This window comes from Oryctolagus cuniculus, chromosome 1 (genome assembly GCF_964237555.1).
Source record: "Oryctolagus cuniculus chromosome 1, mOryCun1.1, whole genome shotgun sequence".
NCBI classification, from domain to species: Eukaryota; Metazoa; Chordata; class Mammalia; order Lagomorpha; family Leporidae; genus Oryctolagus; species Oryctolagus cuniculus.
Window position 1 is genome coordinate 112967714 of NC_091432.1, and position 25056 is coordinate 112992769.

Below are 25056 nucleotides of genomic sequence, written 5' to 3' on the forward strand. Positions count from 1 at the left end.
GGGGAAGATGGGAGTTCAGCTGGGAACATCAAATGGAGGTGCGCAGTTGGCTGCCTCTGGGAAGGCTATGCTGAAGATAAAAATTTAAGATTGTGAGCATACAGAGAATAATTGAATCCATGAACACAGATGTAAGTTTTTAGGAACTCAGTATGTTTGTAATGATGTAGAAACAGATACTTTCAGATGTGGTGTATAGGGTGTAAAATGATTAAAAACACAGAGGGAAATTTGGCCATATTTACCCAAATTAAAAGTGTACATATCTGTATATCTACCCCTTAACCAGCAATTCTTTTCCTAGTGATTAACTCTTGAGAATAAAGATCTATGCCCACAGACTAACTTTTGCAAGAATGTTTATTGCAGCCTTATTCACAATAACCAGAAACTGGGAACAGCTCAAGAATTCATCAGCAGAAGAGCAGATAAACCAACTACTAAGTTTAGTCATTATATAGAATACTACGCCGGCGCCGTGGCTCACTAGGCTAATCTTCCACCTTGCAGTGCCGGCACACCGGGTTCTAGTCCCGGTCGGGGCGCCGGATTCTGTCCCGGTTGCCCCTCTTCCAGGCCAGCTCTCTGCTGTGGCCAGGGAGTGCAGTGGAGGATGGCCCAAGTGCTTGGGCCCTTGCACCCCATGGGAGACCAGGATAAGTACCTGGCTCCTGCCATCGGATCAGCGTGGTGCGCTGGCCACAGCGCGCCAGCTGCAGCGGCCATTGGAGGGTGAACCAACGGCAAAGGAAGACCTTTCTCTCTGTCTGTCTCTCTCTGTGTCCACTCTGCCTGTCAAAAAAAAAAAAAAAAAAAAAAGAATACTACCAGTGATAAAAAGGAATTAATTGCTGATAAACAAATATCACAGATATTATGCTGAGTTTAACTAGACACAGAAGACTTACATAAATGTAATTCTATTTCTGTGAACTTCGAAGAGGGAAAACTAATCTGTGCTAGGAAAAATACCTGAAAAGTAATAGTGCCTGGGAACTTGGGAGTAAAGATTCACTTGGCAAATATATGAGGGAATTTTCTGGAGTGATGGTAGTGCTTCATATCTTGATAGGAGTTTGAGTTGCACAGGTGTATGTATTTGTCAAAATTCATGGAAAAGTACCCTTAAAATATGTAAATTTCACTGTGTAAATTTACTTCTGAAAAGAATCATAAATATCAAACTCTTGTTAATGATATGCGTATTAAAATGTTTAAGCCTAAAGTATACTTATAGCTGAGATTTGTTTTTAAGTGCATCCAGTAAATAAGATGGAATGATGGATAGATAAAAGTACGAATAAATGAATAGATATATAATAAAACAAATATAGCAAATATTACTTGGGGAGTATAGGTGATGGTTATATAGATGTTCAATATATAGATTCAAACTTTTTCTTGTATTTGGAAATTTTTATGATTTTGGAGGAAAATGCACCTGCCTTTGATCCGAAAGTTTTAGAAATTTATCCTGCAGATAAATTTGTATAGCTATACAAAGGCAAGTGTTTAAGGCCATTTTATTAAGGTATTTATTATGTGCTAAGATTGGAAGCAACAAAAATATCAATCAATAAGGTACAGTTAAATTATAGTTCATTTACAGAGTTGAGTATGATGCAGCTGTTTAGAAAAATGTCTGCTTTCTATGTGTGGTAATATGGAATAGTCTGCAAGATGTATTGGTTAAATCACACACACACACACACACACAGGAATCCTTACGTGAGTGTGTATTATGCTGTCATAGCTTGTTTTTTAAAAGGACACACATACACACAATGCACAGAAACAAGCATACTTACTTATACATATATTTATTTGCATAGGATTTTTCTCAAAGCCTACCTAGGAAATGAGTATGAGTGAGTTTTTTTTTTTTTTTTTTTTTTTTTTTTTTTTGACAGGCAGAGTGGATAGTGAGAGAGAGAGACAGAGAGAAAGGTCTTCCTTTTTGCCGTTGGTTCACCCTCCAATGGCCGGCGCGGCCGGCGCGCTGCGCTGATCTGATGGCAGGAGCCAGGTGCTTCTCCTGGTCTCCCATGGGGTGCAGGGCCCAAGCACTTGGGCCATCCTCCACTGCACTCCCTGGCCACAGCAGAGAGCTGGCCTGGAAGAGGGGCAACCGGGACAGAATCCGGCGCCCCGACCGGGACTAGAACTTGGTGTGCCGGCGCCGCAAGGCGGAGTGAGTATTTCTTTAGAGAAAATTGGGTGGTGAGGAGAGGACAAGGATGAAGTGAACCTCAGTGTTTCTTCATGTGCTTTACATGACTTCCTGAATTTTGTGCTTTGAAAAGAAGATTGAGAAAGAACAGCCAAAGAGGTAGGAGGAAAACTAGGGGTGTAGTATTTCCAAAGCCAAGGGAAGAGATATTTGCAGAAAGAGGGAGTTGTCAGTCATGTCTAGTATTATAGAGAGCTCAGCAAAATGCAGATTAAAAATGTCCATTTGCTTTAGAAACAGATCATTGATGACCAAAGTAGTAACCTTGACTCCATCCTGATTTCCAGCGCTTAGAAGATTATCAGCGCCGTCTTGATACCTCCAATCTGAAGTTGTCAGAGTACCCAAATGTGGAAGAGCTCAGGGTGAGAGATGGTCTAATCATAATTAAAAAATAAAATGTACTAAAGACCTGGCAGGTAATTAACATCTCAGGGGGATATGTATCACCTGAACAGGAAGTTTCTGAATCAGATTATCTGTAGTTAGGATTTTATTCTACTTTTGAATGTTTAATGTGTGTGAAAGATTCTTTTAGTCTTTCATTAGAGGAATATTTTATGTGAAACAGAAACTTTACATGTCAGGAATTTGCAGGCTGCTAAGGAATACTGGTTATTATTAAGTTTAACTTTACCACCTTCTCTAGTTTGAATAAAAGAAAGACTATTTACTATAAGAACTTCCCAGATCTTGAGTAAAGTAAGCTTAGTTATTTTCCAGTGAAGCTCTTAAAAAACATAAAAGTTGAAACTATTACAGAAGTGATAGTAAATATTTACTAATTGCCACTTCCAGTACTTGGACTTTTATATTAACTAACTTTTTAGGAATTTAATTCATTTTTGTACCATTTCACTGGGTGGTTGTTACAACAGGTTTATTTGTTAGCTGTTTACAATGAACATTTGGGTCATAGGTAACAATTTATCAAAAAGCATGTCTAACATCCAAAGAATGAGATTTTTCTAGAGCTACTAACACTAAAAGATGAATCTCTTACTACTAAGTTACTAATATTTAGAACAAGCCTGAGTAGTCCTTGTGTGATGAGTGCTGTTTCTTAGAATCTTCTTGGGAATTAGAGTCTTAGACCTCAGAGGCCTCTTGCAGAGGAGTATTTTGCATCATCTTCATCCACTTATTCATAGAAGAATTAAGGATAGCTTGAGAGTCTAGTGGCTGAATGTCTGTAACTTCATTTTCCCTAAACTGTTACCTATCTAGAGTGAGATTTTGAAGGTAATACTAGTACTGCTGAATATTTTCTATAAGATACATTTTCCTTTTCAGAAAATTGTATGCAGTTTATTTTAACATGGTCTTTATTAAGACCTGACAGGTAGGGATGAGCATTCAACCTAATAGTTAAATCATAGGCTAAGATGCCCAGTCTCCCGTATCAGAGGACGTGGGGGTCCCAGCTCCAGCTCTGGATTCCAGCTTCCTGCTAATGCAGATACCAGGAGGCAGCAATGATGACTTAAGTAACTGTTTCTGCCATCCATGTGGGAGCCTGGATTGAGGTCCTGGCTTCTGCGTGTCAGGCATTTAAAGAATGACCCAGTGGATGGGAGCTGTCTCTCGCTGTCTGTCTGCTTCTCCAATTAAAACTAAATAAAACTGATGCAATACTGAGAGTTGAATGTAAATGCTATCTTTTCTATAAGAATTTATTGAAAAGAATGGTTTTGCAGATTTTTCTTTCACTGAGTGCTTAGGTATAATTTGCACATGATTCTCTTTATTTTGGCAGAATTTGGACTTAACAAAAAGGAAGATGATTCATGAAGGGCCATTGGTTTGGAAGGTGAATAGAGATAAAACTATTGGTAGGTCTGATGTTGTTCATCGATTTTGGATAGAACAGAGAAAGGAAAATAGGGATGCTTCTGTATGTCAAAGTGAAGAAGTGAGAACCTTTTGGAAGATTTGCTGTACTGTTTTGTTACATGGGAAGTGTGTTAAATATTCATTAAGGAATTGAGCAGAAAACTTTGTAATGATTGAGTCCTGTCTCCATCATTATTGTGTTCTAATGAGTCTTTGTAAGATTTCTTTAGACCAGTAGATCTCAAACAATCTGTGAAGAGGAACTGTTTTGTTAATTTGCTATTAGTCATAGACTGACACTTTGTGAAATACAGTAAACAGGACTTACATGAAATTGTAAAAAGTATACAAGTCAATTTTTAATTACTAGGTTTAATAACAAATGAAGTTTCTCTGCTGAATTGTTATAAAGTTTATTAAACAAATCTCAGTTTCTGTACTTACCATCTTTCCTGCATTTTAATTTCTAGATCTGTATACATTGCTGCTGGAAGACATTCTTGTATTGTTACAAAAACAGGATGATAGACTGGTGTTAAGGTGTCACAGTAAGATTCTAGCTTCCACAGCTGATAGCAAACACACGTTTAGCCCTGTCATTAAGTTGAATACAGTGCTGGTTCGACAGGTGGCAACAGGTAGGTACATCCATTGAGGAGTGATAACCTCCAGATTTGTTATAAGGGTGTAGGAGATAGTGTTGTTTAAGTAGCATAACAGGCATGAAACTTTTTGTTGATTTAGATTTCTAGGCAACTTGCATGGAGTTTATTTACGGTTTAGAAAATGAATTAAAGGAGTTTATAGTCCAGAAATATTTCGGATGTCTAAATTCTGAGTCATTTTCTGCATTTGAAAATTTTTGTACAGTTCCTTTGGTCTTTTATTCCATCTTCAAATTATTGATAGATTCCAATGAAGACAGTGCCTTGAGAGGTAATCTCCATTAAAAGGCTTTTGTTAGGGTAGTGTGTTTTTGACTTAGTGAAAACTGAAGAAAGTAGGCAAGTTATATTTTAATGGCACTAACAAGGTGATACCTTTTAAACATTGCTGGTTCCTTGATAGCAAATTACTATTAATTAACAAAAGGGTAGTTTAAAATAAATGCGATAGAATAATAGTGTTCAGTAATTTGTATTTTTAAAAATATTTATTTATTTGAAAGTCAGTTACACAGAGAGAAGGAGAGGCAGAGAGAGAGGTCTTCCAACTGCTGGTTTACTCCCCAGTTGGCCACAATGGCTGGAGCTGCACCAGTCTGAAGCCAGGAGCCAGGAACTTCTTCTGCCAACAATGGTTAGAGCTAGGCCACACCAGAGCCAGGAACCCAGAACTCAGATTAGATCTCCCACGTGGGTGGCAAGAACTCAGTTACTTGAGCCGTCACTGCTGCCTCCCAGGATGTGTATCAGTAACAAGCGGGGCCATGGGGGCTGGCCTTGTGGTGCAGAAGGAGAGCACTGCCTGCAACACTGGCATCCCATTGAGTGCCGGTTCATGTCCCGGCTGCACCATTTCCAATCCAGCTTTCTGCTAATGGCCTGGGAAAAGCAATGGAAGATGGCCCAAGTCTCTGGACCCTTGCCACCCATATAGGAGATACTGATGAAGCTCCTGGCTTTGACCTGGCCCAGCCTTGCCTGTTGAGCCAGTGAATAAGCAGATGGAAGATCTCAATCTCTCTCTCTCTCTCTCTCTCTCTCTCTCTCTCTCTCTCTCACCCTCACCCCTCCCCCCAGCATAACTCTGACTTTCAAATAGATAAATAAATAAATATTTAAGAAGCTGGAATGGGGAGTGACACTCGGACAATAAGCTAGGCATTCTGATACAGGTTACAAGTTTCCCAACTAGTGAGTGACTTAATTTCTAGGCCAAATGCCTGCCCCAGAAATGTAAATTTTAACTTTTTTAAACAAATTACTGTGGAATAATTGCTAATTTTTATAATCTTCATTTTATTTAAGTATAAAATATACAGCATAACAGTAAATTGCACGTATTTGAAGTGTATCATTTGATGAAGTTTTACGAAGTGAACATGTGTAACCTTTGTTTAGATTAAGATACACACTATACCAGGACCCTAAAATTTCCCTCATGGCCTCTCATAGATGGTAGAGTAATTTTTGTCTTGTCTTGTTTTTTCCAGATAACAAAGCTTTATTTGTCATCTCCATGTCCGACAATGGAGCCCAAATTTATGAACTGGTGGCACAGACAGTTTCTGAAAAGACTGTGTACGTATTATACACAGCTTTCGTGCTCTAGCACTTTATTACTCCAAGTCTAATATTCCAGAAACGTAACTTTGCTTTTATAAAAGGACTCTGAAAACGAGAACTATTTTGAAAGTGACCAGTTCTTCTGTATTTTTCTAGCAATATTCCTCTAAGAACTTGTTCCTTTTTAAATTGATACCTTTTACTTTGGTTCTATTTGTATTTGATTCTATTCTGTTCTTTTCTAATCTCACATGCATTAGCTGGAGTTTTGTCATGGACAGTGAACCACAATATTACTAGGTCTTTCTGTAAGATGGAGTTCTGGAATCTGCACCTAACAGAGTGTTGCCAAAATCAAGATGCTCTCGGTGGATTGGGGTTTTTTATTTGTTTGTTTTTTAATATTTGCTTGTTTCTGGCTGGTTGGTTTGGTTCCTGGTTTTTTTTGGTTTTAATTTTGCTTTCTGAGTATGTTCAAAGGGTATTTCTTTTTTCCTTTCCTTTTTGTGCTTTGGGTTCCTTTGTAACTTCCTGAAGCTGGCAGGACCTCATCTGTCGGATGGCTGCATCAGTGAAGGAGCAGTCCACAAAGCCAATCCCATTATCAGAGTCTCCACCTTGCGAGTGAGTGTTGCTTTGCCTTGTGGTAGGACTTATGTTATGATTTTGGTTTGAAAAGAAGTGGATAACTTTTATATTCTGTCACAGTGGTGTTTAGAACTTCATGAAGCCAAATGATTATTATTGTTTTTCTTGCAGAGGAGACAATGATGAAGAAGAACCTCCAAAATTAAAAGTGGAACATCATAGCATTTCAGTCACTGGTCTGCAGAGTCCAGGTAAACCTTTCTATTAACTTTACTGGAAGAATATAGTCTATTAACCATTGAAATGCAAAGAAACTTTAAAACTCTCATAGTTGATGCAGATTCTGGCTCTAGGTTAAGAAACTTGGCTTATGTGCTTTCTGAGTGCCAGCATAATTAGTTGAAATGCCACATATTTTACTTAACAGATGACCTCTGAGTTTCTGTGATTATTTTTTCTATGTTAAAAGTTTTATTAAGATATATTCTGCCTTTTCTGTTCTTTTGAATAGACAGAGATTTGGGATTAGAATCTTCCTTAATATCATCAAAACCTCAGTCTCATTCACTGATTACTTCTGGGAAATCAGAGGTAGATGATCTCTTTGTGACTGAGAGACAATTTGCAAAGGAACGGAATACAGATGGAACACTAAAGGACGTTGGAGTAAATTATCAAATCACAATCCCAGATTCACACTTGTCTGTCTCAGAAGAACGGTGGGCTTTGGATGCACTAAGGAATTGTAAGTTTTATTCATAACTTATTACAGGTACTTACTAAGTACCAGAGTTGGATAATGTACTGAACAGCCATTTAGGGAGAATTCAAAGAAGTATAAGGTATGACTTCTCCCTTTCAGAAATTTACAGTCTAGTTCGGAAGGTGATAGGAACTCTCCCCCAACCCAAGCCCCTCTGCAGTCCCATGCCCCAGCCACCCCTGCCATCCCTGCCTTTTGATGTAAACACTCAAATACTAACAGTGTAGTTATATCACAATTGATCTGAGTGGGGTGACCAGAGAAGTGAGACATCAGAGAACAAGAGAAAGAGATGATTATTTTCTTGATGGGTAGATAAGATTCAGAAGAATAGAATATGGCAGGGCTAGATGCACAGCGGCGGAAGCTGAGTTTACTCAGGGAATGGTAGCCCATGATAGACCCTGTAAGTTGAAGTGTGGTGATGAGGTTGGAAATACAGATGTGTCCCTGAGCCCAGCTGTGGTGAACTTTGAATACCAAATTGGGTCTTCCAAACTTTAAGTATGGAACTTTACAGTGTTTTGAGGACTTTTCTGGACTGATAAATATTCCTCTGGCTTTCTTGTGTATATATAGTATTCTCCACCATGGGTTATGTGTGCCACACACATGTGCATACACAGATGTTCACGTGTCCATGCATGCACACACCCCACTGTTAGCTGCCTCGTTACCCCAACCTGGTTGAGAATCACTGGTCCACATGGGAGGATAGCATATCTCTCATCTGTACCACGATGGGGAACAGTCTGAGAAAAATTGCTCTAACTGCATGGAAGCATTTGAAATTTTTAAGCTAGAGTGTGACTAAGGAAAAAAGATCAAGCCGTGCAAGGATTTGAATAGAAGTTTGAAGTGGTGCATTTACTAAGGCATCAATTGTAGTAGTCTGGGCTTGAGACTAAAAGTATTTGAACTAAAATGGTGTTGGAAGGAATAAATATAAAGCAAGGAGCCAACAATGACTTAAGACAGTTGACTTCTATGGATGTGAGGGTGAAGGAAAGGGTATGTTTAGAGATAACTGCAGCTTCTCACCAGAAATAAGAGTTAGGAAGGATGGCCAGTGGCTCTGTCATCTCCTGCTACTGCACTTCATTTTTCCCTTTTTTTGTTTGGCAGAGATTATGGGCTCAGTTTTAAAGCATGTTGGGATTAAGTTAATGGATGGCAAATCATTCAAGAGGAAGTGATTAGCAGGAAGTTGGGGTGTTCGCACTGCAACTTTGAAAAGTGATTAAGAAAAGAGATTTGAGTGTCAAAGTCATAGAAACCCATAACATCTGTGAGTAAGTGAGTGCAGAACAGAAGAGGGTCAGAGACTGATACCGGGGTAGGAACCGATACTTAAAGAAACAAATCACGTCCTGATGAAACTGGGGGATTGGCTCAGTGTCTTCAGTAACATCTGGAGTTAGCAGTCTCGGTGATTTCTGTGGTCCTATTAGCATTGCTCCAGTAGCTGTTACTGTGTGAGTGACTTCATAGCATGTACTTTGGCCATTAAAATTAAATTGATCTTTATTTCAACAAAGTAAAAGAAACTGCCACCAGGAAGGTAATTTTTTTAAAAACTGATAAATATTTCCTTATGCCTTGAAATTATATGTATTACCAAATTATTGGAATTAAAATTTTATTAGGAGGCAGTTTTATTTCCTTCTTCACCATTTAGAGAGATTGTGTAATAAAGTAAATGCTCTAAATGTCTAATAAAATTAGAAAAAATATGCCTATGCATATGGTGTCTGCTTCTAGAAAAGGCAGAACTTTTTGGTTTTTATCATCTAGCTTAAGACAGCCTCTCAAATACCTTTGGGGTATTTCAACACCCCAAGACCTTTGGAGTATTATTCTAGTTAAATGGCAGAAAAAAAGAGAAGCACACACTGTATTTTTAGGAGTTCTAATAAGAGTGTTTCCCTATTCAAAATGCTAGATGTTTCTAGTCTAGTTTAGTGTCTTTTCTGGAAGATGGTGCTTTATTCTAGTTTTCAAAGCAAAATTAAAAAACGATGGCATGAAATTAATATTTTGGCTGTATGTTAGTAAAAGATACCTGATTAGAGATAATTGATAATTCAGCTAACTAATTTATTTCTGGCAGTCTGAGATTTTAGCTGCAAATTTGTTGTTTTTTTTCTTCTTCTACCCTTCCTAAAAATTTTAGTGGGTTTGTTGAAGCAGTTGCTGGCACAACAGCTGGGTTTGACTGAGAAGAGCACTCAGGAAGACTGGCAACATTTCCCAAGACAGAGGACAGCCTCTCGGGGGGCTCAGGCAGACAGTGGAACCCAGAACTCTGAAAATATTCAGGCGTATCACCCTGGTGAAGGACAGATACCCGTTAGAACTGGAACTGGTGACATTGCAACTTGTTACAGTCCACGGACTTCAACTGAATCTTCTGCTCCACGGGATTCAGTGGTACTGGCATCCCAAGATAGCCAGGCAAGTAGCATTTTAGTAATGGACCACATGATTATGACCCCAGAGATGCCTACCACAGAGCCAGAAGGGGGTCTTGATGAGAGTGGAGAGCACTTTTTTGATGCCCGTGAAGCACATAGTGATGATAATCCATCAGAAGGTGATGGAGCAGTTAAAAAGGAAGAGAAGGATGTTAATTTACGCATCTCAGGCAAGTTTCTTTCACATTTCAACTTGATTTTGATCCTTGTTAAAGTGTCCTGTGTGCTGAAATTGATGTTGTTTTGATAATCAAGCATTATATGTGTGTGTGTGTGTGTGTGTGTGTATTATTTATTTTTTCCTTCATTCAATAAATATTTACTGAGTTTACATCAGACCTCATGCTAGGTGCTGTGAGATACAGCAGTAAATAAAATGGAAAAAAGAAAAGATCCCTAATCTCATTAAGGTTAAGTACTTAGGAGGGGAAAGAGAAATAGGAAACAAACGAATGTCAGATAGTGAGAAATTAGGGAGACTAGGTCGGGCTAAGGGCAGAAAGGAACGAGGGCAGCGGAGGTGCTCTGCCATGTAGTGTTTCAGCAGAGACCTTATTAAGGTGAGGGAAAGCCACCTGGATACCTGGGAGTAGAGCTCCTGCAGAGAGCAGAGTGGGCTGACATCATAGGAAGGTTTTCGTAGTTACGGTCTGTGGGGTGAGGGAGAAGATGGCAGGAGGTGAGACGAGAGGTAATGACAGGGGAAGTGGTAGCAAGATCACGTAGAGACTGAGGTTTCCAGCTTTAAGCTTTCAAAATGCTTACATGAAATTACTTAGAAATGGCTATGAATGTTGGCTCAGTTTACTTTTAATCTGAAGTGAGAGACCTGTCTGATGTGCTTAAACCTAAACTTAGGAATTAATATCTTTTCCTCCTGTCTAATAGCTTTGCAAGTTGTCAGCCTCCTACCTCCTGCTCTGGTTCTGAGGGCAGCACTGATCTCATCAGAGTGCTCTGTCTCTGTTGACAGGAACCTGTCTGATCCTTGATGGCTATGAACTCATGCAGGAGAGCTCTACAGACGAGGAGGTCGCCTCCTCACTCGCCCTGCAGCCTGCCACAGGCATCCCCTCTGCAGACTCTCCCTACCCGCAGCAGCATTCGCCCCAAAATGCTTATTCTGAGGAGGCCGTTTCACCCTTCAGCCCAGAATTCCTGGTCCAGCAGCGCTGGGGAGCTATGGAGGATTCCTGTTTTGAGATCCAGAGTCCTCTGTCTTGTGCAGATTCACACAGCCTGATCATGGAGTACATTCATAAGATAGAGGCTGACCTTGAACACTTAAAGGTACCTCACACTTAAACATGTTAAGAGTTGATTCTAAAGTGCATTTCACAGAGGGGAGTGTGGGGTTACTGAAATGCCAGCGTCGGAGCCTTGTTCAGGTTCTAGATCTGTATGTTTATTTGAGCAATATCCATGAATAGGCGTGGACAAAATGCAATGTCAGCATCGTTTATCTTGTGACAGAAAACATTATAGCTCTACAAACAGTGTGTTTGGGTGAATTTCTAACTTTAAGAGCCTAAAACTGCCTGGGGAAGTTGGCTGGCCTCTGTGGGATAATAGGAACGGTAAGGGGGCTAAGTGGGGTTCGTGTAGCTAAGAATCTAGTCTGGGCAATGCTGTGCCCGCTATCTCCTGTTAATTATCTGTGACTCGCCAGGTAAAGTTGGTGGTTTCCCAGATGCTGTGACAGACAGAAAGTGGCTTCAGTGGCTCCTATAATCTCAAAAGCCTGAGTACGAATGGGATTTTTGTAAATTGGTAATTGAAGTTCTCTTTGAAAACTGATTTCTGTGGCAATTTCTGAGAAGAGCACGCTCTGTTTGCTTTGGTAGACACAGCTGCTAGAGCACAAACATTTTCTTCATGATGCCATTTAGTTGAAAGGCTTACAAACAAATTTCTTTTTCTTTTTAAATTTATTTATTTGAGAGAGAGAGAGAGAGAAACAGAGAGCTCCCAGCTGCTGGTCACTCTCACATGCCCGCAATAGCTGGGCCTGACCTGGCCAGGGCTGGGAGCTGGGAACTCAGTCCAGGTCTCCTATGTGGGTGGCAGGGACCCCAGTGTTTGGGTCATCGCCTGCTGCCCCCCCAGGACCTGCATTAGCAGGAAGCTGGAGTGAGGAACTGGAGCCAGGTGTCAGGCCCTGTTACTTTACTGTGGGATATGGGCATCTTCACTGACATTATAAACAGTATTCCAAATGCCTGCCTCTAGGGACAGATTTAAAAGTGTTCTTATCCTTTTAGCCAAAGACTGGTCTTCTTTTCATTTTCACTTACTGTGCTAGTGTTTCCTCCTTTCGTCTGACTATATGTGGCGTCATCCAGTGCCTGATGAGAAGAGATAACCAAAATGCCACGTGGGCAGGCGGGCCCTCGTCTAGTCCGTGCCACATGATATGGGACTGTTTTCTGGGTAACTCTTGGGGTGGGAGAATCACCTTCACTGATCACCCCTTGTACTTTTTACATGAAAAAGTTTCATTCATTCAAAGAAGTAGGTCAAATGAATGAAATTTGCCGTCCCCTGGACAAAATTTTCAGTGTTGTTAATGTCAAAATTGGGGAGCATGTACCTATAATATTAAAAGGCCTTTTCTGTGTTCAATTTTTCTTTTATTTCCCCAACCCATGGGTTTTGTTTTACAGAAGGTGGAAGAAAGTTACACCATTCTTTGCCAAAGGCTGGCTGGATCAGCCCTCGCAGATAAGCACTCAGGTATGTGAAAAGTGTGTGCTCCAAAGGCTAGCTGTTCTGCCTAAGCAGTCCACTGAATGTGTGATTTATTGTTCTTTAAAGGGAATACCTTCTGAGATTCTATTTCTTTTCTGTTTTTAAAAAACTGCTGTCTGTAAACATCATCGGGCAACAGAGCTCTTGCCTGCTGACTCTGCTCTTCCTCTCAAAGAGGAACTGCAGTTGACAGTTCCCGTGCCACCCCTCGGCTCTCTCTCTGCCCTCTCAAAAGCGGAAGGCAGAGTGTTGGGAAGCCTGGAAAATGGCGGAGGCCACGTGAGGCACGTGCGTGCTGCCGCAACCCCTGGTGTGGAGGGTGGGTCATCTTCAGGTCTCACCCTTCCATTCCGTGCCCCTGACCATGAGGTCAGCATCTCCCCTCGTCGGCAGACAGGTCTGTGTTTAGTCCACCAGCTTGTACTCGTGCTCATTTGTTTGCATCCTTTTCAGTGGGGCTGTTTTGATTCACAAAACAGACATAGAGCCATGCCCATAGATTTCACAGGAACTCTGCAGTGTCAATTTATCTTTCCTTCTTAATTTGGTTTCCACATATCTTCATTCTTCTCAGATAAGAGTTAGAGCTGCGTGTCCTGGAGGTGACTACAGGTTGTTGGATTTGAGCACCAGCCTTGTACCATTGCATCCTGGCTCCAAGTGTGGACGCGGAGAGAGTGTGTGACAGAGGACCTGCCTGTGAACCACGTGGGTTTAGCCGTGTCCCAAGGTGCCCAGAGTGGGACTGGTCTTCACAGTCTGGCAGCTGCACGAAGTCTGTCAGGGAGGGGACATCCATTCTCTCACTCTCCTCTCCTCACTGTTGGAAATTCATTTTGATTCAGAACGAAAACCAAATGTATAGAGCTTTGGGTGTAGGATATGAAATTGTACTTAGACTTAAAACAAAGAGAAAATCAGATGTATTTATTTGACTTCATTCCGTATTTGAAAGCACATTTTAATTTTTATTTGCCTCATTTTGTTTTCCTTGAGTAGTGAGCGTTTTAGCCCTTTGTATTTAGTACACCCAAGGATCAACTGCTCCTGAAGCAAAGAGGTCAGGAATGGGGTATTTAGAGTTTGGGTAAAGAGTTGAAGAAGAGGAGGTAAGAAGCGGAAGGGAGGAACTTCTTGCCTTCACTGAACTGTATTCCATGCCCTCTGCTGTCTAGGAGGTTGCCTTTCTGCAGGGCACCCCAAAGGCATAGGCTGCCCTGTGGCTGGCTGTGCAGAGGCCTTGAGCTGTGTGCTGCCCAGGTGGTCAGAGAGCAGATGGGCTTCCTCCCGCCCTGAGGCAAGCACCTCTTCTCTGTGGCTGGGATCAACCCCCAATTAACAGGAATCCTCAATGTACTAAATAGCAGGCACTTGAAAATGGGTGTGTTTTCTTCTGTTGTCTTTTCTATTGAGGGTTTGGGAGTTGGGAGGGAGAGGAAAGCAAATTTTATTTTCTTGACTATAAATTTGTTATTCTTGGTATTGTTTCATTTTTATAATTATACATTACACTTTGGCACTTGTGTAAAATTATCCCTGCCGATTGAGCAGGAAGTAAAAACAAGCCAATGGAAATGCTTCAGATGGTGGCAGGGGTGGGGATTGCTAAGGAAGGGTGGGGTGGGAGTGGGTGAAGTTTGGGAAGGTTATCTAACTGAATCACTACTGAGTTGAACCATGGCTATCCTTAGCTGCGGGTACTGCTGAATATAAGGCCAGTAAAACTTTAGTACCTGGAGGTTTGACTCTAATTTTTGCACTGATGGTGCCAAAGGGCTCTCTGAGTCGAGAGGAGAGCCTAGGATGAAGTGGAGAGATGCGGTGAGCAGGCAGCCCTGCCCTCACCACCTCCTGAGCACTTCCTCTGACTGCGTGGCTGCAGCTCCCCACACTGGGCTGTGACTGACCTGCAAACTGCAGACCAGAACATACACTGGACGCTGCAGGCAAGGTGTTGGCAACTGCCTGCTCGAGAATGAATGGTAGTATCGGCAGCACCCAACAGAGGATAACTGTCTCAGAATTGTAACTGAGAACGCCTTCAGTTATATTGGCTTTCTGTGGTTTTCTTCACACATTAGGCATATGTTTTTAGAGCATTTTGCCAACTAAAAAATGAAACCATTTGTCAAATCTATGAATTCTGTTGATAAATGAGGAGTTCACCCATTGTTCACATCTTTCAGTAGTGCCCTCTGAACTCTGTAGTAGTAGGATGTGATTTGATTATTCCCTGCAGTCCAAAAAGAGGGAAAAAGTTGTTTCTTGCTGTTCACAGTAAGGAATCTTGACTGCTTCGTAAACACCACTACAACTTAACAGACTTATCTGTCTACATCAGATTCCTGTTTCTGTCCTTTCCAAACTGATGAGTTTTTAGGTAGATTAACATGGATCTTTGGACCTCATCTATAAATTGGAATTAGATTTCAAGTCATAGGCCAAGTATAGTTTAACTCAGAATGGGAATTAAAATTTGAGGTGCAGAGACTAATATATACCTGAAACTGGGAGGTTGGAACTTTGTATATCTCTTAGGAGAAGCAGGTAGAAGCCAAATGCTTACACTGTGCTGTTGGAAAAAATGTAGTCATTCCCACCTACCAGTGCTCCTTGTAGCCTCTTAACACTAAAACCATCGGGAGACAGGTAAATAAAAAGGAACTTTCACCTTAACTTCAGACACTACAGGGTAATTATGTAATTCTCTAGCACTCAATTAAGAAGCTTGTAGGTTAGCAAAGTTTTGGGTTCTTGTCTAGGTTAGCCAGTATCTTGTCCTAAGTAACAATTTGCTTTTCTTTTCTTGCAGTTTAATCTCTCCTTAAAGCCACAACAGGACTAACTGGAAAAATATTTTGACCATAGCTCTAATACTTCCAAATAAGTTCATAACTAGATTTTCAAGTGAAGCCCCAAGATGAAATCTAATTTTGAAAAACTCTCACAATTTTTAGAGTTGTTTCATTCTACCAGCCTACCTTCTCTTCTCTCACGTGACTTTGCTGCACATGCCTTCCATCTCATTGTGGTCATTACAGTCGCAACCATTTGACTTTCCTATTATGTCTCCTCCCAGGAGGCTGGAATTGGGTGTTCATCCTGTCTCTGAGACTGGTTACCATCAAAGTAGATTTCTCAAAGTTCCATGACTGAAGTCAGACCCTGACTTCTGTGCTGAGGAGTTGCAAGGGTGAAGGACAGAGCAGCCTTCCTAGAGCGAGAAATTTGTTTCTTGGCCATTGAGTGACCTGCTGTGGTACTGTATTCCTGCCCATGGGCTTAGTGGCTCCTCTGCTGTTAAGTGGCAGATTACATTTGGAGTATCTCCTTTTCAGAGAACAGAGTTAATCAAGGCAAATCAGCAAGCTCACAAAATGCTATAATTTAAAATCATGATCATTACTCTAGAAGACATATATTTTGCGTGCTTTAAAATCAGCTAACTTGGACTGCTTGAATTATGTTGGCTTTTAGAACCTAAATTGGAATTATTATATTACATTGTATGGGAGGTGTACTCGTACTCAGCTTTTTGGCTTGCTTTTCCACAACAGCTTCTAATGACTGTTTGAAAGGACAAATCTCTTTTAAAAATTTTTTTGACTCGTCCCCTGGTGGGTGAAGGAGGAGCTGTTGGGATAGTAGAGAAGAAGTCTTTTTTTTTTTTTTCTTATTTTTAGCAGCTAAAGAAAATAATTATGTTTCCTGTGAATTGTCTTTTCCTTGCATCTTTTCCCCACCTTTTTGATGTTCGCACATTTTGTGTTACATGGGGCTTCTGTATTTCAAACTCTGGAGTTGATGTGTGATGTTATTTTGAGCTACTAGAGCTTTGGTCAATATTTTCTTCCCTGTATGTCACAGAGGGCACCATTGAAAACTGTGCATAGGACCTCAAAATACAAAATTAGCAGGAATTTGCAGTCAGCGTCCTGCTGGCTGGATATTTTTTCCCTTTAGTATGATAGCTTTTGTTTTGTGAGTCATGTATTTTCTGACATTTCTACCCCTTTTCAAAGAGATCTGAAAAACTATCCTTTCCTCAAGAATTAAGAGTTCCTTTTGTGTCACATCATTCCTTATGCCTTCCCCACTGGTACTGAGGATTTTGATAATAAATTTGTAGGAAAAAAAATGTACCTCCTAGAAGGAAGCTCTCCCCGCCATTTCCAGGTGCCAACTGCTAAGCAGATGTACTGCAAAAATGGTAACTGTAATGTGCACACTGTTGGTTATTTTTAATAAGTCTCTTCCTACTAGAACATTTTATTTTCCTTGTTCACCATACAATCATGTACTCTTTAACAGAAATTGCTTTTAAAAGAAAATCTGGAACTATCTTTAAAAAAACTTTATTAATAATCATGTATTTTTACTGATCACATTTTGAAATGCCTAAAAGACTTTATTGTTCTAATTATCCAGATGTACCTTTGTAAAAATAGCTCTTTTATGAATTAGCTGATAAGGCTGTATGTTTCTGGAACAAAATATTGGTCATCTAAAAACTTTTCTGTTTTCTGGGGTCTGGGAAAATAGAAAATAAGAGTTCAAATATTAAATAAGCTTAAAGGAACCAAGTATGTGACTTTTTATTTGTATGATACTCTTGTTGGTTTTTCTTATACAAGTTACTGTAGAAAATCTGAGATGTTGAGGAGCTTTTTTTAAAGTGTATTTATTTGAATTCAGTTTAAAGGCAGAATGACAAAGAGAGGTAGAGACCTTCCATCCGCTGCTTCACTCCTCACATGCCTGCAACAGCCAGGGCTGGACCAGGCCGGAGCCAGGAGCCAGGAACTTAGCCATAGGCATCATCTGCTTTGCAGGAAGCTGGATTAGAAGCAGAGGTGGGTCTCAGTTCCAGGTATTCTGATACAGAATGCCCTGCACCACAATGCCTGCCCTGTATTGGAGCACTTTTACTAGGAAGATGAGCCAGTTGATCTCTGGATAAACTGCCATAACAGTTCCAGCATCTGGGACAGGTTTCTTATTTTAGTAGCTTTATTGAGGTATAATTCCCATATCGTACAGTTCATCCATATAGAGTGTACAGCCAAGGTGGTTTTGTGGCATAGTGGTCAAGCCACTTCTTGGGACACCCGCATTGCATATCAGTGCTAGTTAGAGTCCTGGCTGCTCTGCTTCCTTCCTGTTTCCTGCTGGTGCATCCTGGAAGGCAGTGGTTGATGGCTCAAGTGCTTGGGCACCTGCCACCCACAGGGGAGACCTACATGGAGTTCCTGGTTCCTGGCTTTAGCCTGGTCCAGCCCTGGCTGTTTCAGGAGTTTGGGAAATGAATCAGCAGATGAGATCTCTGTTGCATTCTCCCTCTCCTTCTGTTGCTCTGTCTTTCAAGTCTTTTTTAAAAAGTATACAATATATTAATAATTTTTAAAAGTCGTGATAAAATGTATAAAACATAAAGTTTGCCATTTTGACCTTTTTTTTTTTTTTGCCAGAGTTAGACAGAGAGTTATAGACAGTGAGAGAGACAGAGAGAAAGGTCTTCCTTTCCATTGGTTCACTCCCCAAATGGCCGCTACGGCTGGCACTGTGCCAATCCGAAGCCAGGAGCCAGGTGCTTCCTCCTGGTCTCCCATGTGGGTGCAGGGACCCAAGCACTTGGGCCATCCTCCACTGCCTTCCTGGGGCCACAGCAGAGAGCTGGACTGGAAGAGGAGCAACCGGGACTAGAACCCGGGGTGCTGGTGCCACAGGTGGAGGATTAGCCAAGTGAGCCACGGCGCCGGCCACTGACCACTTGTAAGTATACAATTCAGTGAGATTAATGGGCCAGGTTTTATGGCTCACTTAACGATAACTTTGGTTTAATGCTACCCTAAATGAAAAATATGATGCTTTCATTATCATTCCTATCCCCAGTGCCAGGCTTCCTAATGTATCAGCGTTTCTGTGCTTTAATGGATGTCATTTCAACTTGGAAATTTCACTGACTTTAGTATTTTCTGTAGTTTGGTTCTGAAAAATATGTAATTTGGCTTATCCTTGGATTGATATTTTAATTTTCAGTTGGGCACATTTGGCTGACAAAACTAATAAACACAACAAAAAGTGCTTAGTATTTTGTAGGAACTTCTAATGAAACCTATTAAGACTATTCACATGTACTTTGCAGAAATCAACCTGTTTGTACTCTTTGAGTACAAATACATGCCAAGGCACTTCACAAAGTTCATGGAAAATGGAATTAAAAGATAAGTTTAATTTGCAGTTTCTTTTCCTGAAATCCACACTTTTTTTTCATAATATACATTTCCCATGAATTTTTTTGAAGATCCTCAAATGTTTGCTGGAACAAATAGAAACCCATTTTGTTCCCACAGCCATTGTCTAACAAGAATGTGAGTAGCTACTTCTACTTTTTACTGTCCTCCTTCAGACCTAATGACTAGATCACCAAATGTTTAATACCAACTTCAAAGATAGGATATATTCCAATTAAAAGCTGCCTTTAATTGAATTTGATGTCTTCACAATGAATGCCATAAAACATTACACATAATTAGCTAGTAGTAGGCGTTTTCCATCTTTGCTGTAGTGTCAGGAATAAGTCTTACTATTAATTGAAAACACTGCCTAGATTTTAGCTGTCAGGGAGTGTGTTTGCTACCTGCTCTAACTAGTGAGACATCAGTGTTGCTGGGCACCACTGGAGTAAGTAGGTACGTAGACCCGTTTCTAGCCTTTCCACCCCCATTGGCTAAGGTGCTTTTGGACATAATTTAAAGCTTGCTGTATGAGCATTTCATTTCAGGGGATCTCTTATCCCGTGTGACCATAAGGTCGATGCTGCCTGAGTGTGTCCTGATCGAGAATGCTGTGTTCAGTACAACATGGTGACTTCTTAAAGGTTTTTGGAGAAGTGTTTGTATCGAGTTGTTTTCTACTGTCAGTTTAAATACTAAAGGCAGATGGCATGAGAGCAGTGTAGCAGTTTACAGTCTTCTTGATCTCAAAAATTATACTTTTAAAAATGATTGAGTACTTTATGGAGGAGCTTACATTCATGTGGATTATATCTATTGATACTTACTGCATTAGAAATTAAAGTGAAGGGCTAGCATTGTGGTGTAGCACGTAAAGCATCTCATCCACTCCACTTCCCATCTAGCTCCCTGCTAATGGCCTGGGAAAAACAGTGGAAGATGGCCCAAGAGTTTGGGCCCGCCACCCACATGGGAGACCTGGATGAAGCTCCTGGCTTTGGCCTGGCCCAGTCCTGGCCGTTGCAGCCATTTGGGGATAGTAGATCTCTGTGTCTCTATCTCTCTAACTCTGACTTTCAAATAAATAAATCTTAAAAAAGAAAAAGTCCACAGGCAATAGGATGGAGAGGACCAAGAGGTTGGTAGTTAGATAAAATGAGAAAATATGTGAGAAATTAGGTAATAAAACATAAATTCACAAAAATAATAGTTCTCATTGCATATTAATGAAAGTAACTTTTTTATGAAAAATTACTGTTTTCCAAAAAAATTGGCAGAGAGGAGTTTTCATTTAGTTTTTGAAATCTCTGATGTATATACAGAAGACAACTGCATTGTGCATCCTTTTTTTAAGAAAAGGAAAGATTTATTATTTGAAAGGCAGAGTGATACAGAGAGAAAAAGAGACGTCTTCCACCTTCTGCATCACTGGCCAAATGGCTGCAACAGCTGAGGCTGGTCCAGGCTGAAGCCAGTGGCCTGGTACTCCTTCTGCGTCTCCCACGTGTGGATAGGCCCCAAGCATGTGGGCCATCTTCTGCTGCTTTCCTAGGCACATTAGGGAGCTGGATAGGAAACGGAGCAGCTGTGGCTCTGATACGGGATGTGGTAGCGCAGGCAGCAGCGTACTCACTGTGCCACAATGCTGTGGCCTCTCGTGTGTTTCTGCATGCGAGCTGTTACATGTTAACATGTAAAGTCCAACTTCACACACACACATGTTTTACAAAGGGAGACATGGTCTAATATGCCTTTTCAGATAATTGTGCATCTGATACTACACCGAAACTTGGCAAGTGGTCATTTCTTGAAAGAGCTGCAGTGTGGATCTGAATCCCTATCAGTGAAGATTTCACGCTGTAGTACACTAACAGTCCATTGGTCCACTATACACTTCAGATGTGTGAAGAATGATATCTTCTGCCCACGCATGATTATGCAGTATCCAGTATTGGTCATTTGAGAAATAGTGTTTTACTGTGTGTGCAGGTCTTCTAAATGTTGACACATTTCTTTACATATTTCTAAAAAAATCACATCAGTATCACAACTGATCTCATCAGAAAGTCTTATGCTAGTAGGTGCCAGTTTCCCCAGCTCCTCATTTGTCTTTGAAAGCTTGAATGTTATCATTGGTTACAAACACAGTGGTTTTCCATGAAATGACAAACTTGCTTTTTTCATTTTGAGAAACTATTTGTTGAATACTGAAGCCTGAGTATCCATTGCTCACCAGTTCTTTCACATCAAAATGGTCTGCCTAAAAAAGAAAAAAAAGCTGAGCGCTCAGCTCAGTTGCATGGGGCTTTTCCTTTAGCCTTGGTGTGCAGCAGGGGCTGTGTGCATGCCTCTCATACCACACACGGAATATTGAAGAGTGTGTGCTCGAGGGTTGCGATTGCATGAGACCATTTTACTGTGTCACCAAGGGCATTCTTAGAGGAAACTGGCAGTGTTTCCATGGCACGTGAGCAGCAGTGAGGCCCGCAGGGCCACAGCTGCCAGCAGCTTCCCCCTCCATTGCTCTTGGCATCATCAGTGTGAGTGTCAACATGCAAAAGGCAAATGGAGTCTTAGAGATTTTATGAAAGTAACTTTGACTCCGTAGACCCCCCAGGAGAGTCTTGGTCACCCCCAGAGGTTTGTAGACCACGCTTTGAGAACTGCTGGTGTTGTGGAAAGAGCCATCCAAACTTGGATGCCCTGGATTAAGTGCCAACTCTTGTCCTTACGTGAGCAGATTACCCTCTCGGTTTACATTTTCTCATTTGTAAATGGGGGTAAACAATAATTAGCATCATAGTTGTGAGGATTGAACAAGAAGTTACCTGGCAGGTGATTGGGGTCGTCCCAAAGCTTTTAGCAATATCTTAAGATATTTGCAATATCTAGGATCTTAAGCACTTAAAGAAGGAGAGAAGGAAGATGATCAGTTAAGTTAGAATATGTGTATATCCCTTTTGTTGATGGAACCGTGTGGTAAAGCATGGTTCTGTGTGTGAAAACCATAGACTTAGGGTGTGTGTGTGTTCATTTGTAAAACATTGTTCACCTCTAAAATAATATACTTATTTAACCTAATTGTCCCTTTATGTGTAAAGAAAGGAAGAAGCACTGTTTACATTTGAGTTGCTAAGGATCTTGGCTTTAGAGAACACTCTGTATGTTGGACGTGTGCTGCTTTATCAGGCGGTGGAGTGTGGTGGTCAGGCAGGTGTTCCAGAAACTCCAGTAGTCGCGCAGAACTGTCATGGTTTTCTCCTTGCTGCAAGTCCCCTTCCATATGCAGTGTGCTAATATTAACTTGGATTTATCTTCCAGTTAAAGCAAATCGTCGCAGTTTGAAGACATTTTTCTAATATAAGTTGCTTACCTTTTTATTATTTTTTTTTAGAAATTATTTACTAGAGAGACAGAGCTCTCATCTGCAGGTGCTCCCCTGCAAATGCTCACAATGCCCTGGGGGCCAAAGCTAGTAGGCAGGAACCCAATCCAGGTCTCTCACTTGGGTGGCTGAGAGCCAATTATTTGAACTCTCACTACCGCCTCCCAGGGTCTGAATTGGTAGGAAGCTGGAATTTGGAGCTGCCCGAGCCCTGAGTCAAGCCCAGACACTCTGATTCGAGACAGACAACCTGACTAACATCTTAACCACACTTAATTCTTAATGTGAATGAGAATTTTATTGTGATTATTTAATGAAAATTTGTTTATTGTTTTTTAAAACGTTTATTTATTTGAAAGGCAGAGTTAAAACAGAGGATGGGAAAGAGAGCTTGCGTGTGTGAGTGCTTCCATCCACTGGTTCACTCCATAAAAGGTCACAATGGCCAGGGCTGGGCCAGGCAAAGCCAGGAGTCCGGAACTCCACCCTGAATTCCCACGTGGGTGGCAGGGGCCCAAGCACTTGGACCATCCTCCGTGCTTTCTCAGGCACATTCCCAGGTGCATCAGGGAGCTGGGTCAGAAGTGGAGCAACTAGCTTTCGAACTGTCGCTCTTATGGGGATGCTGACATTGTGGGCAGCGATTTAACCCTCTGCTCCACAGTGCTGGTGCCTGGTTTTATGTCCCCTAAAAAAATGCATCGATTGCATGTCTCCTGCACTAAAGAGCATGAATGATTTTGTTATTCAAATCATAGTAATACTGTCAAGCTTTTTTTTTTTTTTTTTTTTTTAAATGAAGAGCTCGGGGCCAGTGCTGTGTCACAGCAGGTTAATGCCATGACCTTACGTCCTGTATATGGCAGGATTTCTGAGATTCCTCTCTCTTTCCTCCAGGAGGAGAGGCCCTTAGACGCTTGGGAAGCATGACCAGGTAGAGTTCTCTCCAGTCTCCACTGTCTGACCAGTTAGTTAGCTGGTTGTAGGACCAGGAGACTTGCTGAGCATTGGTGGAGGAGAGACTGTGAGGTGCTAGCTGTATTCCAGCTCAGATCCTGAGTGATGGTCTGCTTGGAAAGGTTTATAAAATGTGGAACATCATGAAAGTTGAGTCCTGAAATAGGAGCTGTTGGGGTTGATTATTCAGCAAGCAAATGCACCATCAGAAAAACTGTACAGTGCGGCAAGAGTAAGCCGAGAGAACCGGGCAGCTTGTGCGCAGAGCACAGGTGAAAGGAAACGGGTGGGGCACACCCGTCCTACACAGGCCACCTGTTAAATAAGAGCCTCCGGTGTTCTCAGCCATCTTTTCTCTTTTCCTTTGAGAAGTTGGTTTATTTAGGATGAGTTCCAACCTGGTTGGGGAATTCAGCTGCAGTACATTTGTAGTGCCTAATGCTGGCTTCCTGTGGGGGAAGTTGGACACTCATGAGGTGTGTGAGGAAAGTTCTGGATCTTGAACTGTGAGTTATGATTAAGTTCTCAGCATTTTTCTTCCTCTTAGGAATATTCTGAGCTTAATTGCAATTAAGGCTGGACATAACGAGACAGGTTAAGGGGGAATTCTTCTATTTACAGCTAGATCAGCTTGGCAATCACTGACGAGCTGATTGATTAATTGATTAGCTTATTCCCAGCTTGGTTTCAGTGCAGGGGAGCAGGGTGTTTGAAGATGATCTGAGATGGAGAAAATGAAACAGAGGCCTTCCGGGAAAGGAGGCCACACACCAGGATCTCTTACAAGATTTTTTTTTTCCCTTTCAAAAATGTCTCTCTGATTTGCTCCTTTTCTGTTCCCACTGTAGCCTGATCGTTTTGCTGCACATCTTCCCCGCTGAAACCCCTGCATAAATTGCCTCCTACCGTTCTGCAATCTGTCACGCACATGGCTGCCCATCCAGCTTCTCCCAGAACACTGCTTTTCATCACGCACTCGCCTGCCCAAGAACCTCCGCCGGCTCCATGGTTACTGCTCTGTTGAGACTTCACTCTGCTTAGTTTCTGAAAAGCCCATAGTTCCTGTGGCCAACCTGATTGCTCTGTACTTGTCATCAGGAAGCCTCTTCTCCAGGAAGGTTCAGCCTCTTTCCTGTCTTCCCCCATCTGGCGTCCCTGGTCCTGCCTCCGTCTTTGCTGTTCCCTGCATCTGGAACACACGATTTCTTCGTCTCTGTGCAGGTCCCACTCATCTTGCCAAGCTTGCCCTTTTCACTTGTTGGGAGCACGAGTTACCGGTCTCACTGCCCGATTCTTTGGCAGTCGTGTTATTCCTCGTAGCCCACCTGACCCCCACGTTTGCACTTAGAGAATTGTTGAGCTCCCGCTGTGTTCAGGGTGGAGCGCCATCTATTGCAGAGGATTCAAAGACGGTGTTACAAGTTCTCCTCTGCAGCTGACTAAGCATGTGCCATGTGTCAGGTGCTGTGTACTTTGCTTGCATCACCTCTCATCTTCCCAGGAACCCCTAGAGGGAAGTGGGTTTTCTCCTTTTTTATAGAGGAGGAACAGAAGCTAGTGGTGGTGATGTTCTAGTGGCACAGCCAGGATTCAGGACAAGCTCTGTCTTCCACT

General features: G+C 41.5%; 1 protein-coding gene across 11 annotated transcripts in view; it reads left to right on the top strand.

Moving 5' to 3' along the window:
• The window catches only part of ARHGEF12 (Rho guanine nucleotide exchange factor 12), a 162624-nt gene extending 145181 nt beyond the window's left edge, over positions 1-17443 (top strand). For all 11 annotated transcript variants that reach the window (XM_017343044.3, XM_017343054.3, XM_008260587.4 and 8 more), the window contains 11 exons: positions 2518-2595; positions 3987-4062; positions 4534-4701; positions 6219-6306; positions 6829-6915; positions 7051-7130; positions 7391-7624; positions 9816-10286; positions 11090-11406; positions 12780-12849; positions 13439-17443. In XM_017343044.3, coding sequence (XP_017198533.1) covers positions 2518-2595; positions 3987-4062; positions 4534-4701; positions 6219-6306; positions 6829-6915; positions 7051-7130; positions 7391-7624; positions 9816-10286; positions 11090-11406; positions 12780-12849; positions 13439-13449 — 1680 coding nt within the window. In that variant the 3' untranslated portion in view covers positions 13450-17443. The remainder of the gene's footprint in view (positions 1-2517; positions 2596-3986; positions 4063-4533; positions 4702-6218; positions 6307-6828; positions 6916-7050; positions 7131-7390; positions 7625-9815; positions 10287-11089; positions 11407-12779; positions 12850-13438) is intronic.
• The last annotated feature ends 7613 nt before the right edge of the window (positions 17444-25056 follow it).